Source organism: Topomyia yanbarensis, chromosome 3 (assembly GCF_030247195.1).
Source record: "Topomyia yanbarensis strain Yona2022 chromosome 3, ASM3024719v1, whole genome shotgun sequence".
NCBI classification, from domain to species: domain Eukaryota; kingdom Metazoa; phylum Arthropoda; class Insecta; order Diptera; family Culicidae; genus Topomyia; species Topomyia yanbarensis.
Window position 1 is genome coordinate 301417899 of NC_080672.1, and position 15835 is coordinate 301433733.

At 37.3% G+C, this 15835-nt stretch overlaps 1 protein-coding gene across 12 annotated transcripts in view; it reads left to right on the plus strand.

The window, feature by feature from the left end:
* LOC131688439 (protein alan shepard) overlaps nucleotides 1-15835 on the plus strand; it is a 592207-nt gene that overhangs the window by 481106 nt on the left and 95266 nt on the right. For 11 of the 12 annotated variants that reach the window (XM_058972672.1, XM_058972668.1, XM_058972671.1 and 8 more), the window contains one exon: nucleotides 11801-11851. The exons of the other annotated variant lie outside the window; for it this stretch is intronic. In XM_058972672.1, the coding sequence (XP_058828655.1) occupies nucleotides 11801-11851 (51 nt within the window). The remainder of the gene's footprint in view (nucleotides 1-11800; nucleotides 11852-15835) is intronic. 12 annotated transcript variants of the gene reach the window in all.

Here is a 15835-nt window from a genome sequence, read left to right on the forward strand (position 1 = left end):
ACAACGGAACAGAAAGCTCGTTGGACAAAGACATAATTTTGTTTTCTGTCGGGATTTCACAAAAGTGGAAAAGATGGGTATTATTAACGACATTACCGAAATGCAATAGCACACATTTTAAGCTGTTAATACGAATGCTGCAATTTTTACTAATTTCTGAAAGGTTTTATGAAAATAAGTTATTTCGGTGTTTCTAATGGAAATAGCGGTACAAGTATATCCGATTCTCTACTGTTGCCAAATGAATTGTTTCACTCTCATTAAATGCTCTTTTTAGGGTTACCATATGAGGATAAATATGTTCGAATATTTTAGGTTTCGATGTACGATGGCTTGTGAATCATGACCAGCTTCGCCATTCAAAAACATTGCAGAAGGCAAGCCGGTTTCTTTCCGCTGGTCATTGACGTATCTATTCAGCAACGCTATTCCAATAATTCTCATGGGTTTTAGAGATTTCCACTAAACCGGAAGTCGCCATCTTACTTTTCAAAATAGAATCAGATATAGACATTTTGCGTCTACTCGTCAAATTGTTCGCCTCTAAATTTGCGAGTGTGTTCGTCAGTGAGACATTGTCCTCGCAGCAGATTGACGTTGCAGCTAGCGACGTGGCCCAACTCGAACGGTCAGTGAATGAGATTCGTGTAGAGCACTCGGATATTGTATCAGCAGCATCCAAGCTTAAAGCATCGTCATCTCCCGGGCCAGATGGTGTCCCTGCTGTGTTTTTGAAAAAGTGTATATCTGGTTTGGTGGAACCACTCTGTCAACTATTCAAAATGTCACTGACAACCGCGATTTTTCCTCAATTGTGGAAAGCAGCTTTCATCTTTCCTGTCCACAAAAAAGGTGATAAGAGGAACATTGACAATTATAGAGGAATTTCTGCGCTCTGTGCCATTTCCAAGCTCTTTGAGTTAGTCGTGGTGGAGTCAGTGTTTTTTCACTGTAAGGAATATATTTCTAAAGACCAACATGGATTCATGCCGAATTGATCGACGTCGACGAATCTACTATCTCTAACCTCTTTTGTGTCCGAAGGGTTCGATGCGAATCAACAAACTGATGTTATATATACTGACTTATCTGCAGCTTTTGACAAAATCAATCACGATATCGCAATCGCTAAATAGGAAAAACTTGGCTTCAGTGGATCACTCCTGCGATGGTTCCAATCCTATCTCGTTGGCCGTCAACTCAGTGTGAACATAGGTGATGCATACTCCAAACTATTCTCCGCAACGTCTGGAATTCCGCAAGGAAGTCATCTCGGACCTTTGATATTCACTCTCTATTTCAACGATGTAAACTATCAGCTGAAAGGGCCACGGTTGTCGTATGCAGATGACCTGAAAATTTTTAACAGAATTAAGAGCCGAACGGACGCACTTTATTTGCAGCAGCAATTTGACACTTTCAGCAGATGGTGTGAAAACAACCGAATGAATCTGAATCCGGCGAAATGTTCTGTGATATCGTTCTCCAGAAAAAAAGATCCCATTGAGTTTGAATATAACTTGTCTGGAGCTCTTGTTTCCCGGGTGAGCTGCGTTAAGGATCTTGGAGTGCTGTTAGATTCGAAACTTACATTTAAGAATCACATTTCGTATGTTGTTGGTAAAGCATCGCGAAGCCTGGGCTTCATCTTCCGTACGGCTAAATCCTTCACAGACATTTATTGTCTCAAAAGCCTCTACTGCTCTTTAGTGCGCTCCACGCTGGAGTATTGTTCGGCAGTCTGGAACCCGAATTACATGAACAGCAGCGATCGAATTGAAGGCGTTCAACGAAAATTTATACGGTATGCTCTTCGACGCCTGCCTTGGCGCGATCCTTTTCGTCTACCAAGCTACGAGAGTCGGTGTCAACTCATCCAGCTCGATACCCTTCAGCACCGTAGAGAAACTGCAAGAGCCTTATTCATCTCTGATCTTCTGTCAGGACGCATCGATTCTCCAGATTTACTAGAGCGAGTCAACATCCAAGCAAGGTCCAGAACGTTACGCGGAAACGTTCTTCTGAGAGTGCCGTTTCGACGAACTATTCAAACAGCTAATGCCGCTATCACGGGACTACAACGCCTCTTCAATCGTGTGTCGCACCTGTTCGACTTTCATTTGTCTCGGATATTTTTAAGAAAGCGATTCCTGCAGTTTTTTAAATGTAATTAGTTTAAGTTTCCATCATTGGGGCCGAGTGCGGCCTGTTGATGCGTGCGATAAATAAATAAATAGATAATGGATGTCAATTTGTTTATTTATTTACATTTAATATCAACAGACACAGTATGGTCCTAATGATAGTTTCTTAAAATAGTTAAAAATTAGTTTGTATTCTACTACGCGGAATGTGAAAGTCAAATCCGAATGAAACTCTGTTGAAAGTCAGCTGCAAACCAATGAGGGCACCGTTGGCTCCATAGTTAGTCCAGCGAAGAGGTAATCGGAGGAATACATTATTGCGCAGAGCACGAGGGCGAGCGTTCATATTTATCGTACCAAGAAGCTCAGGGCAGTGAATTCGATCGTTTAAAATATCCAAAATCGTCGTAGCACGGGACAGGTCCCGCCGCACTTGCAATGTATCGCGTCCCATAAGCTGTCCGCGACTTTCGTAACTTGGCAGCTGGTATGGGTTGCTCCAAGGCAATCTGCGGAGGGCAAACAGAGCAATATTTATTTATTTTCGTCAAGCATATGTAGACTACATAGAATGGTATTACAATATTTTACAATATTTTCATTATAATGATGCATCATTGTATTGATGGGGCTATTTTTAGCATAGTTTGTCCTAAAAGATTGTTCTTGGAATAAAATTTATATGCTGCTTAAATGTCAATTATTCATCGAGAAAGACTCCGGGATCTTTGACACAATTTACTCTATCAATCGTGGATTCTGCTAGACAGTGTTCGAATTGAATCGAATTTTTCCTCGAAAACGTAATTATCGTGCATTTTTTAGGATTTAGGGTCATTCGTTCGATTTCGCTCCAATCCGCAAAGTTTACCAGTTGACTTTGAAGAAAAGCTGCTTTGTCAGTATTCCGGATTCTGTGGGTATAAATTAAGGTCTTCAGTGAATGACAATCGTGGACCTTCTAAGCAGAAGTTAACGTTGTTGAAATACAGGAGAAAAATCACAGGAGCGAGATTACTGCCTTGCGGAATACCGGATGTAGCGAAGAACTCTTCTGATACACACAGATACAAATATTTTGTAATTTTAAGTTTATTTTCATGCACATATTTGGAGCATGAATATAAATGTAAAATTAAGTTCCACCACAAATACACACGACTTGTCGTGCTTTCATCAACAAATTTTATTATAATTTCACACGTGGATTGAAAATTACGGTTTCTTTAAACGGAAAACCAATGCACCTCAATGTATTTTTACTCGAATAATGTTGTAAAATGAATGACTTGTAATATTGCACAATGAAAGTGTAAAATTGTATGCTGTTTGATGCTCCAATTGATTTTAATGTTATTTTCAATCAAATTTTGGATTCAATCATTCTATGTTTACATTCGTATTGATTTACATGTCGTTTAAATTTCATTATTTTTTGGTGTGCACAACCACCTATCTTGACAGCCAGATGACGGTTACTGAGATATGGTTGCATCCAAGCCAAGTCTATCCAACTTTGCCACTGCAGTTGCGTGATTAATATTGTCGAAAGCACCTGAATGGTCCGTATAGATTACATCAGTTTGAAGGCCGTCAGATATAGCATCTGTCACATAGGTCGTGAACGACAAAAAAATCGTAGATGTTGAACGTTTCGGCATAAATCCATGTTGAGTCTAGTGTTTGCAGTGATTGAAGATGACCATTTCAAACAGCTTAGCAACTGGGCTAAGCATAGTAATACCCCGATAGTTGTCAACTTCTTTTTTATCTCCTTTTCATGTAAACTGGAAACATGAAGGAGGATTTCCAGAGGTCGGAAACAGATGACAAAGAAGTTCCAATACACCGACAGGGCATTTTTAAGAATAATAGATGGTATACCATCCGGGCCTGCGAAATCATAATACATTATAATAATACAGTGAAGACCCGATTTTATGTACACCCAATTTTGTCTACCCCCAATTTGCAGCTCGATTTTGCCAGCCTCGCATGAAAATACGTTTGATGGGCTTTAGCAGACGAACCAACTCAAATTCGAGTAAATCCACATTTTTATTAATTTATAAATATGTATACAAAAATGGAAGTATCGTTTTGTTGTACACTGGAAAACCCCCTCAAGGGATATTGATACAATAAAAATCAGAACCATCTTGGATGTTAAAATCATGTCAGACTTCTGGCAACTGCATATTTCTCTATTAAGTTCCAAATCACTCAAAGTTGTCAGAGTTATACGGAATATCGCTAAACCGGTAATCGCCCTTTTTATGTCAATATGGTCTCATGCGCCCATTAAGCCTGCTCTGAACACATGCATACTGATTGGGTTATAGAGAATTCTGTCAGACCGGAACCCATATTGATGGGGTTTTGAAGAATTCTGCCAAACCGGAAGTCACCATCTTGGTTTTCAAAATGGCATCACACACCGATATTTGGCATCTACTCGTTAATACTGTTCCGAAAACAACCGGGCCAAAAGGTAACTTCACGAACCAGTTCCACTTTTCCAAAAATCTTCTAAGTTCTTTGCACTCAAAAGAAATTAGAATAATAGCAGAAACCGTGATAATTGCATAATCCGTGCAAAAAAACTTGTTCAAAAATTATCCATGTCTTTTACCTTGAAAAGGACTATGAAAATTGTTGATAAAAAGCCGAAATTATCACTTTTCTTTAAATCGTTTTTTGCATTTAATGTCACGCGTTTTTTCGCACAGTTTTCACAATTACCGTGTTTTTTTCGCGGTTTTTCACGGCACCTATCCCTCTTATAACAAAAAAAACCTTAGTGCAAATTCCATATTACTCCAAACACAACCTTTCAATATACTTAATCGATAATTTGGCCTTTAATCAATTAAGTTCACGTTATTTGACCTTTCAGATCTCTGTGCGATAGAGACCGTTTACACAATTGCTGCGTTGCAATCCCAAATCACCCAGATCCTTCCAGGATAATGAGACAAGCGTGCATAAGTTCCCGGAAAAGACTGTCAACTGTCTTCCAAACAAGTTTTAGATTGCTCGAAAGAAAAAAAAAATACAGAGAGTTTCATCACAAAAATATTAAAAGAATATTATTGGCGCATATAATTCATGCAAAAATTCCGCACGCCCTCTATATCTCATGCCAGCTGCAACCCTGATCAATAACGGGTGATGTCACAAAGGCCATTGCCATTCATCGAATCTATCTCTCGCACTCTTCAATAATGGTAGCAATACTGTGCTGACAGACAGCAAAGAGAACTGTACGTAGGCGAATAGCTGTCAGAATCAACGTCGACGAAATGTTTTCCCAAAGACGGATGGCACTCTGAAAAGCTTGACCGACCCGATGAACAATAATCACCACCCACGCCGTCGTGGGTATGAATGTAATGAAATATAGAATCCAACAAGTTGCTGGTTGCTATTTCTAGCGGCTTCGTCGAAAAATAAATACACTTGCCCCCGTCGCGTAAACAAATTTGCCATGTTTGATCGGGTTAGCTTTTAGTGCTAGGGGTACTGGGGGTAAGCCAGGCTTCTTTAAGCTTAGTTAGCGTAATATCATAAAGCTACAAAGAATATTTTCTAAAATGCGTGCATAGAGTAGTTGGTAAATCGATTGCCTTGTACGTGGCTCACCTGGGATCGATTCCCAACCCTGCCCATAGGACTAGAGATTTTTCTAAAAAGATTTCTATTGCCTGAAAAGAGGCGATTGGCTCTAAGGTTAACACGTCTGTAATGGAAACAAAAACTAATATTTTCTGTGCTAAATTCTTGTTCAGGTGTCGGGGGCGGATCCAGAAAAAAAATCGGAAGGAGTCTAAATTTAATGAAAACTAAAAAAATTGGTTTGAAAATGAAGAAATAAAAATAGAAAAAATATATTGTGTAAACTCATTAGTTACAGTTTAACAGGACGATTTGCATTTTAAATTTCACTGCAACTTGAATATTTCGGAGGAGGTCCAGACCCCCTGAATTCCTTCACCGAATCCGCCCTGTTAGGTGACTCTCAGCGTTTGGAAAAAATAAAATTAATTAAACAAAACTAATCATAATTTATTGTTCAAACTCATCTTCATTCTTACCCAGATTGTGATAATAATGTGCAATATGAAATGTGATCTTCAAAGATTCTGTCATTTGAAAACCCTAAAATCTTTCAACAAAATGTAGCATCCGGTGCCGCATGAAAATTACTTTGGTATGTTTTCTTTATTTTTATTCATATTATTCATATTTTGATGTACCAATGTGAGCTCAAAGTGTCTCTAAATGCTCAAAATAGTCAACAAAACACTAACAACTTGGCATTGCAGTATTATTAAACAATTATTTTTCTGGGAATCGGGCGTGGAGCTTACCCTCACTACTCCTACAGGGCATAATTTTATATCGTACTAGTACTGTTGTGTCTTCTCTGCTCTGCAAGCTGATTCTGTTCCCGTGACCAAACAGGATGTTATTTTGATTGACATTCGATATCGCTATCATCACCTAGTAATTGTGGATCGGTTGCTCATTCTACGTGGTCAGTGTCTTGTGATCAATTACCCATGTTACGCACTACGTAGCATGCTTTGCACAGTTGTATCCGATAACAACGATTGCATAATATTAGATATAAAATAGTCTGGATTCTGACACAACACTTTCCGGAGGTTACAATTTTCATAAGAATACAGTGAAGGTCCGTTTTTATCAGCCCCATGGTGAATTTTAGGCGGATAAAACGGGGACATTGACAAAATTGGGACACATATTTTTCTTTCTTTTTAAGAGACCGAAGCTCTTAAAATATTCTTCATTAGTCCCTAGATATAGCCTCATAACCTTTCCTGATTATTTAGCTTAAATTTTCATTAAGGGGGTCTGACAGTGCAAATTTAAAAAAAAAAACATTTTTGCATACATCTGCGGATCTCTAAGATAAGAAAAATATGCTCAAGAAAGGATTTACTCGAATTCAACTTAGTTCCACTGCTAGAGCCCATCAAACTACCAACTATCAATTTTTATATGAGGTTGACAAAATCGGCTCAAAAAGCTGATAAAACCGGGTTTAGATAAACTAGGGTCTTAAGTTTTGTTTATAAAAATCCTATTCAAAAATGTGTGAGCAAAATCCAACCAAATTCAATGTTACCTGTGCATATCTGAATTGTTAGCCTATTATTAGTTTCAGGAATAACTTTTCCGAACACTAAAACTCGATCCTGGGACGTTATTTCGTTGAAATCATCTCTTTTGCGTATAAATAAAAACTATTTCTATCTGATATCCAAACGCACGTCGGATTTATGGAACACCATATCGTTGCCCGCGTACACATTTATACAATAACCTTGTTCGTGCTTTACGAGCTGATTCGTCTAATGGTGGGGTTAACATATGGAAGGAATGTATGTGTATTATATTATACACCATGCCATTACCGTGGGAGTTGCATGGCTTCCTTTTGATAAGGAGTAAAGCAGTTCCACGTTGGCTGATTGGGTTTGAATGTGCGTTATGATTTGGTGTACGTGAACGTATATCGGATAAAATCGGAAAAAAGTGCACCAAATTCTTTTTTTGCACGGGGGATGCGTTCCGTGCAAAAAAAAACGTGTAAAAAAAATCCGTGTTATTTTGAGAAACCGTACAAAAAAAATCCGTGTTATTTCGAGAAACCGTGTAAAAAATCCGTGCTACTTTGAGAAACCGTGCAAAAAAAATCCGTGTTATTTTGAGAAACCGTGTAAAAAAAAATCCGTGCTATTTTGAGAAACCGTGTAAAAAAAATCTGAATTTTTTTTATTAACAGCTATTTGATTATGGTATTTAACAATGAATACTGTTGGGCATTTTAAATGCACAAGGGGGCTGTCAATGTGCCCAGTAGAAGTTTTTTAATTTTTCGAGGAGGTTTTTTTTAGAAAAATGTAAGTTTTTTTATTCGTTAAAAGAAGTTATTGTCCGTTGAAAAGCAATAGTTAAAATGGTAAAATGTTTCAACTATTTAGAGTTTGTTCACTTTTTGTAGATTACACTGTACTAGTGATTTTAAACTTTTAAAATGAACTAGTATAGCAAATGCGATACAAAGTAATGTACACACGAAATTTTAAAGCAAAAAAAAGCATTTTTTGGGACCTTTGCCACAACAAAATTAGCTACGCCGTCATTTTCAGCCGATTTTCGGTTTTGTAACATTTTTTGAGCGAAGAAAACTAGACCTTTCGAACAGTATACGGTCGTATACAGTTTTGTAAGAAACATTGTTAGATTCTGGGACAACAATATCAAAATTGTCATTTTTTGCGATTTTTTCATGTGAATGGTTATCCTCTCATTAAAAGAATTTTCATGAAAAGTAAAAAAAAAAATCATTTTGATACAAATACTCTCTTGCGCAATTGAAATGTCAGAAATTGTCAATTTTCAACGGCCTATTGATTGGCTTTTACTTAATTAAATACTCTTTCCTGAAAAGAGGCAGCATTTGCCATTTTGCAATCTTGACAGACCCCTTCTTTGCATTTAAAATTTCCTAAACTGCACTTTGATTAAAAATTCTTTCCTGAAAAGGTGAAAAATTCGCTATTTTACACTTAGCGAATCTAGTTTTTTTTAACGACTGCAACCTATGCCTTGGTGGATATCGATCCGTCCCGCGAGGCAAACTTTGCAAAATTCTACGAAATGGCGACTATCTGCCAATTAAACACCGATCTTCAGGAGGACGCTAAAGTTTTGTGCATGTGTGTCTCAAAAAGTGTGATGTTCTCTAATTTGTCTACTTCTAAAAAAATATTTTCCTGCCAGTGCGTTTGAGTCGTCTATATCTATACTAAACCAATTTAGAATTAGAACCGCTTTTTGTCTTGTTCCTATTATTCTTCCCTTCGTCTCCTAGGTCTGAAGCGGATCAATCGACTATTAATAAATATGATAAAAGATGCCAGCAGTATTGGCCCTTATTCGCAAATACTTTATTCACTACAACTGTGCTATATTTCTTCTCGATCTTATAACAGAATTTGAAAATCTCTGTTCTAAAAAGTCGATATTGGTAGTTGTTATGATGTACAATACATCAGGAAAATATGCTAGAGTAGTAACAATATTTTTCAGTTCCACAGATACAATCTCCCTTTATTGGATACTTCAGAGTTACTCGCATCTGCTCTCGGAGACCACCAATCCTCCAAACGACTCAATCTGCTCGAACCGAATGCACATTTCAACCACTGAGCATTCAACTCGAATATATCACACCGAGGAAGCGATTTGTTATTTCCAAGAACCAAAGCTCGAGTGAAACAATCAACATTCTCGTAGGTGCCAGTCCTGCACATCTTCTTGGAACCAGTTAACATATCCAAGCTTGACAGCTAGCAGAAGTCACATATATCTCCACCCAAGCAAAGTGATCAATTCACTTGTAAGTAGGACCACTCATCCACAAACCAGTCATGAACACATCCGTACCAACGAGAATGGATCATGCCAAACGAAGGCCACAGGTCCAGCACCAACTTGTCCCATCTCAGTAAAAAAATAGACTTGTGCCTGTCCCTAACTCTTTGAAAGCTCTATTTAATCAGAGATCACTAATTGGTTGATAAAAAGAAACATCAGTCGTTTTCTACTCAGACCAAACAATACGTATTGCGTATCCCTGCATATTAAAATCTCCGCTATCAGTTTCTAGCTTATCAAACTGAATAAGCAAAATTAATATACTTTGTGTAGTGGCACTACCCGGGGGAACTTGGCCATATACCAATTGCTCCATTGCCAATGTGATGTGATATATGAACCGGGATATTATTTGATGATATCTAAAAAGCATACAATCCTATAACAACTCATTTCCTAATATTGAAAAATGCGCGATTTTTGCACAGATGGCAGATCATCCCCATTTGCATTGCAAATATCCAATGCCATTTATTTTCAGCTGCCGTTACTAAATGCCTATTAAAAATATATATTTTTTTGTTTCGATTATAGAGGTTTTAACCTTAAGGTCATTCGCCTCTTCGGGTTAGAAAAATCTCTTATGAAAAATTTCTAACCCTATGTGCGGGGTCGGGACTCGAACCCAGGTGCGCTGCGTACAAGGCAATCGATTTACCAATACGCTACGCCCACCCCCTAAAATATATATATATATTTTTTTTTGCACGGTTTCTCGAAATAACACGTATTTTTTTTGCACGGTTTCTCAAAATAACACGGATTTTTTTTACACGGTTTCTCGAAATAGCACGGATTTTTTTTGCACGGATTTTTGTTCACGGGATGATCAAATCATTAAACCTGTATATCGAAATAGGTATTTTATACATAAAAATTGTGTTATTTTGCAAAACCGTGCAAAAAAAGTCGTGCAAAAAAAACCGTGCAAAAAAAGTGCGTGCAAAAACAGAATCCGGTGTATTCAAAAGATGGCGTTCAAGCCATTATTTTTTGTAACGAATATGGATCGAAAACATGGTGATATCATACAGGTAACCAATAAGCATGGATAATGCGTCTTAACGGCTACCCAATAAGTATTTAAATAGTCATAAATGCTATTTAAAAGTCGCTTTTGGCAAAATATACGGCACCATTACTGCACTGTCATGATAATGCCTTTCTACTGTTGTTGTGCTTTTAAAATGCTGGTTACTGACACGAAGTTTTTGAACAGATTTTTAGATGTTTATTAACAACAGTTACGCATACGAAATGCTAAGATACTGAAAAAAGCATCTGAAATGCAAATAATATGCTACTTTACTGTATACAAATGCTTAGTGGTTACCTGGGTTACCTGGGCAGTGTCAAGGTGTGAGTTTTATTTTTTGAAGTGGCGAACTTTTCCTAATCCATTGCTCATAAGAGTAAAAAAACACTATCAGATTTATTTATGTATGATTTAGTATGCTGTATTTATAAGTCTAAAGTCAAATTTTGATTGTGAAAACCCCAGGTATTAACAAAATGTCTTCAATTGGCTGCAGTCAGAACTAGAATTAAGTCAAATAGTAGTGCATTTTTGGTGGGTTTTTGAAGCAAATATGCCATTCTTATCTCGATCGGAAAATGAATTCAAATCTTTGATTAGTTAGAGCACCGGAATGGATATCAGTATCTCCAGCTTTTGTTCGTTCTACTGCGATAGTCTCCGGTGATGATTCTATCCTACTCCGACTGAGAGTTCCCTGGCGGCGGAATTTCTCCCGATGGCGATGTCCGTTTTCGTGAGCCATTTGGTCCTAGCTACGGTCGCAATCTACTCGGACAGTTCCCGGCGACAAATTCGCCCTACTCTAATTGAAAGATCCACGATGGCAATTTTTTACCAGATAACGCAATCCCGATTTTCTACAACTTTGTGTTGTTCGTTTGTACTTTTTTGCATAGCTGCTGTTGCTAACACACTAACCAACCTTTACTATGTAACTGGCCTATTCACAAATGTCGCAAATTTTTTTTTTTGGAAAAATCTCTAACCCTATGTGCGGAGGTTGGCTTAGCGGGTTGGGGAATATTTTTTTCCGGTAACATTGCTGGGGCAATGAATCAAGACATGAAAAATAAGCAATAAATTTTATCAGTGAGCGTTTAATAAACTGTAATCTAAATAAAACTTTTCTGTTTTTTTCTTCTTACAGGTAAGCTTACTGGCACCGTCGGAGACCACCCTTTATAACACAAAACATCAGGTACTTGAATTCCATACTTTCTAATGTAGAGTAGTGTAAAACTTAGCCATTGATTTTTTTGTTGCGATATAATATATTTTCCATTGAATCAATTATGTTACTCGCAATTGAATAAAATATTTGGATGATAAACAGCAAGTAGCTCAGATGAGTTTTCATAAGAAAGGTTGATTGAGCAAATATTTTTTTATCTACACTCCATTGTGAAGGGTTCGTTGTATTGTTCTCGAATACGTTGGAACTGATTTGACAAACTTGATATGCGGTGGAGGATCAGTTCCAAACAGCTGAGGCCCATCCTGTGAAAAGAACAAATGAGACAATTCAACCAATCTGGGGGCGTTTCTTCTTCCACTCATCTATACCGTGAAAGAATGTTGAACAGCCTTTTGTGATATTCGCTACCCTGCCATAGTTATAAAAACGTGCATAGAAAGCTCGATTCGTAAGTCAGTCAATCGACATGCTGTCAAAATAGTGGTTGAATGGTTTGCTAATTAATGTCAAAATAGGATCAAGATTCAATTCACGAGCACATGAAGTTGAACCTGAAAAACATGTCATAATGAACTAGTCCCAGTGCAATAATCGAATCGCAAAAATGATTTTTAGTTACAGAACCAGATAACGTTACTAGAAATATGAACTGATTTCACGTGCCAAACCAAAATAAACATTACCTAAGTGTTACGGGTGAAAAGTTGAACACCAGTTGCAAAGTGTATGATTTGTGCTGACGACCCCGTCACTTATTTTACATACATGAGATTAGACCTGAACAACTGCTAGACTGTTATAGTAACAGCCAACTTCTCATGTCCATCACTTTACCGATATTTGCTTCTTTGGCTATCGTATTGAACTAATACGATTACAGTTTGTAATTAGGTTTAATACTGTACTAAAAGGTCTCGTAATGAATTGCTTTTCAATTTCCACCGGCTCCACTTTTTAAGCTTCTCTGGAAAGTTTTTGAGCAAATCATGCCCCACCCATGAACCGTCCGCTCGCACTCCCACGTCACTCATAGAGGGACAGCAAAAAAGGATAAAATCGATCTCTTCGACGCCCGTAATATCCACCAGCACCATCTCGAACCTAAGTTCAATAAATAGGCCGTTGTTTGCGTCCTATGGAAGAGGCACCCATGGCGGGACAGTCCTTTTATGCTAATTTAATGCCATTTGTGATCGGTGACACGTAATCTTTCACCACCCGGTATTGACGAACAGCGGACTCTGAAAGGAGAGGGTGGCAGTACTCCCAGCTGACTTTGGTATGCAAATAATAATTCAGCGTTTCTCGTTCCTCTACTTGGTCCACCCCCTCTTACGATCAATATTTTGCGAAGGGCGTTTCGCACTAGGTACGATGCTGCAGCAGCAACCCTTATCAAAGTCAACAGCAGAAACGAAGGCGGCATATTGTTGTAATTCTACGTCCACCATTTAATACCGCACCAGGCAGATTTGAGCCGTGAATGCTGGAAATTTCACTCCTTCACTATCGATGGGAAGAGCCATTCTCAAATATAAGTCAATCATGTTCAGATGATGGTGTTTCTATAAATTCCAACAGTTCGTCAAGCACCTACAGTGTCGGACAAATTAATATGACGCCTACCAAAAACAGGAACATTTATCATATTCTTAACGAAAAATAACATATTAATTAGCCTTTAGCATGGAAACTTTTTTTTTGAACCACGCGCAAAAAATCACTTTGATTTTGACCGTTTAAACGTAAATTCACACTTGAAGTGTCGTGTATAATCGAGTTAGAGCATACAATACTTTCAGTTTTGAAAATTAAGTTATTTTCTGTATTTTATTATATGATTCGTTGTAATATAAGCAGATAAAAACCTGATACTCAGACAAAAGTCTAAACAATTATCAGCGTTACATGAAAAATCCAGATTTTGCGTAAACGTAATAGGTATTCATTTTAACAAAGATCAGCTCAACAATCTTTGCTATTTTAATAGTTAAATACTATTATTAATTCTACAGACATAATCCAATCGAAGTACGTCGAATAACATAATTATATCTGGAAATTATATACATATTTCTGAAATCCATAATTCAGATGCAGCACGATTTATAACAGTGTTGAAATGCAGTTATGATTAACTTTATTTATATGTAAGAAATAGATTCAATCGATTACGATAAAGTGTTTCTGATCTGATTATTCGCAACAATTTCAAACTAGCACCATCTGAAGACCTAATCTTTCTTATTTGAACCAGTAGGGTAAAGTGCCTATTTTCACCATACTAAGGAGGATGCCTCATTGAATGGAATGCGTACAAATTGTCATCAAAAGCTTTGCTTCGTTGTTAAGATAATACCACAAATGCGCTGAAAACAGTGAAATTCTCGTATTTGGGAGCAACGACAACTCGAATTGAGTGCCTCTATTGTTGCGCTACCATTTGACTCAATGCGTTGAACAAAGATGGCAGACACTGCTTTAACCAACGGCTTCATATTACATATGGGTAGGGTAATAATAGAAACATAGCGATAATAGGCTCATCACCCTATGTCATTTTGAAACACTTAAGATTACCATTGACGATATATTCTTGGAGAACGGCAGATTTCAAGTATGTTCAGATGCATTTTTCCAAACATGATGCGTTAATAGATACCGTTGACGAATAAAACAAAAATCAGATGTTCTAAGTGACTTGCTTGAGTAAAACCTATAGGTTATTCCAGTATGATCAAATGTGTGGTATTGACTTGACCCTAATGAAGTGTGTGGTGTTGCCTCCAATGACGCGTGTGATATTAACCCTAATCAGTGTTCGAGGAAGACTATACGTCGTAGTCAGTACACTGACGACTAAAATCTAACTTGTAGCCCATTCTACTGAAGTTCGATTACCAATTTAAAGGGTTATATCTCGTTGCGCATGACAATGAACTAAGTATATTATTTGTTACGATGCGTGCCCGTATTCTGATTCGTGTCGATGAGTATCCCTTGATAAACTGGAGCGACACAAAAATATTCAACACACACTATTTGTGGCAAAAATTTGGCCAATTTATAGTTATTTTTTAAGTTATATTTAATATTTTTTAATATGATCTATAATTTCTTACAAAATTCAAAACTTTTTGTGCGACTTAGTGGAATAGCATAATTAAACCTGTTGAGACAGATGTTTTCCGTTTAATTCCACTACCGAAATAATAATGAAAAACTGTTGCTTTTCACTATAAATCAGATAGTAGTATTTTAACTATTACTTATTATAGTCTTCTTCAGTGTTCAATATCAGTCTAAAGAAAACTGCTATTGCTACAACCTTTTATACATAACAGCAGGTAGAAAGGGGCGTAGGTAACTAGATGCGTGAAGCTGGCCATTTTTTGTGTGCGGGTAGTAGTTTGCAAAGCCATGAGAATCCATTACCTTGATCTCGATTAAGTAAGGACGAAGGGGACTGTTTGAAAATTTCCAAGCTCTCAGCTACATCTAATTTCCAGGATTGGAAATTTGTCGTTGAATTTTTATATCTTCGGTAGTTAGGTCGAGCTTTTTGAAAAAGACGTGCTCCGCTACCTTAGATTTGAAGTGAAATGGTACATCTTTGTCCGATTCCCTAGAAGCTTTAGTAATTTCTGCGATGTGCTCCTCAAACCAGATTTCTAATGTTCTCTTAGTTTGCCCAATATAAACTTTATCACAATGTGAACATGATATTTTGTATGTCCCAGATTTGCTTAGAGTGTCTATTGAATCTTTTATGGACCCTAGTATTGATTTTAGTTGGTAATTTCTACTACTAAAAACAAGATCCATACCAAATTAACATAAATTCTGTTTCTTTAATTTTTGCTTCTTCCCCCAAACGTAAGCTAAGCATTCTATGAACCATATGATGAAAAGCGGCCATTTTCTGCTGGTAAGAATGGTTTGAAGTATTTGGTATAATTCTTTCAGTATTCGTAGGTTTCCTATATA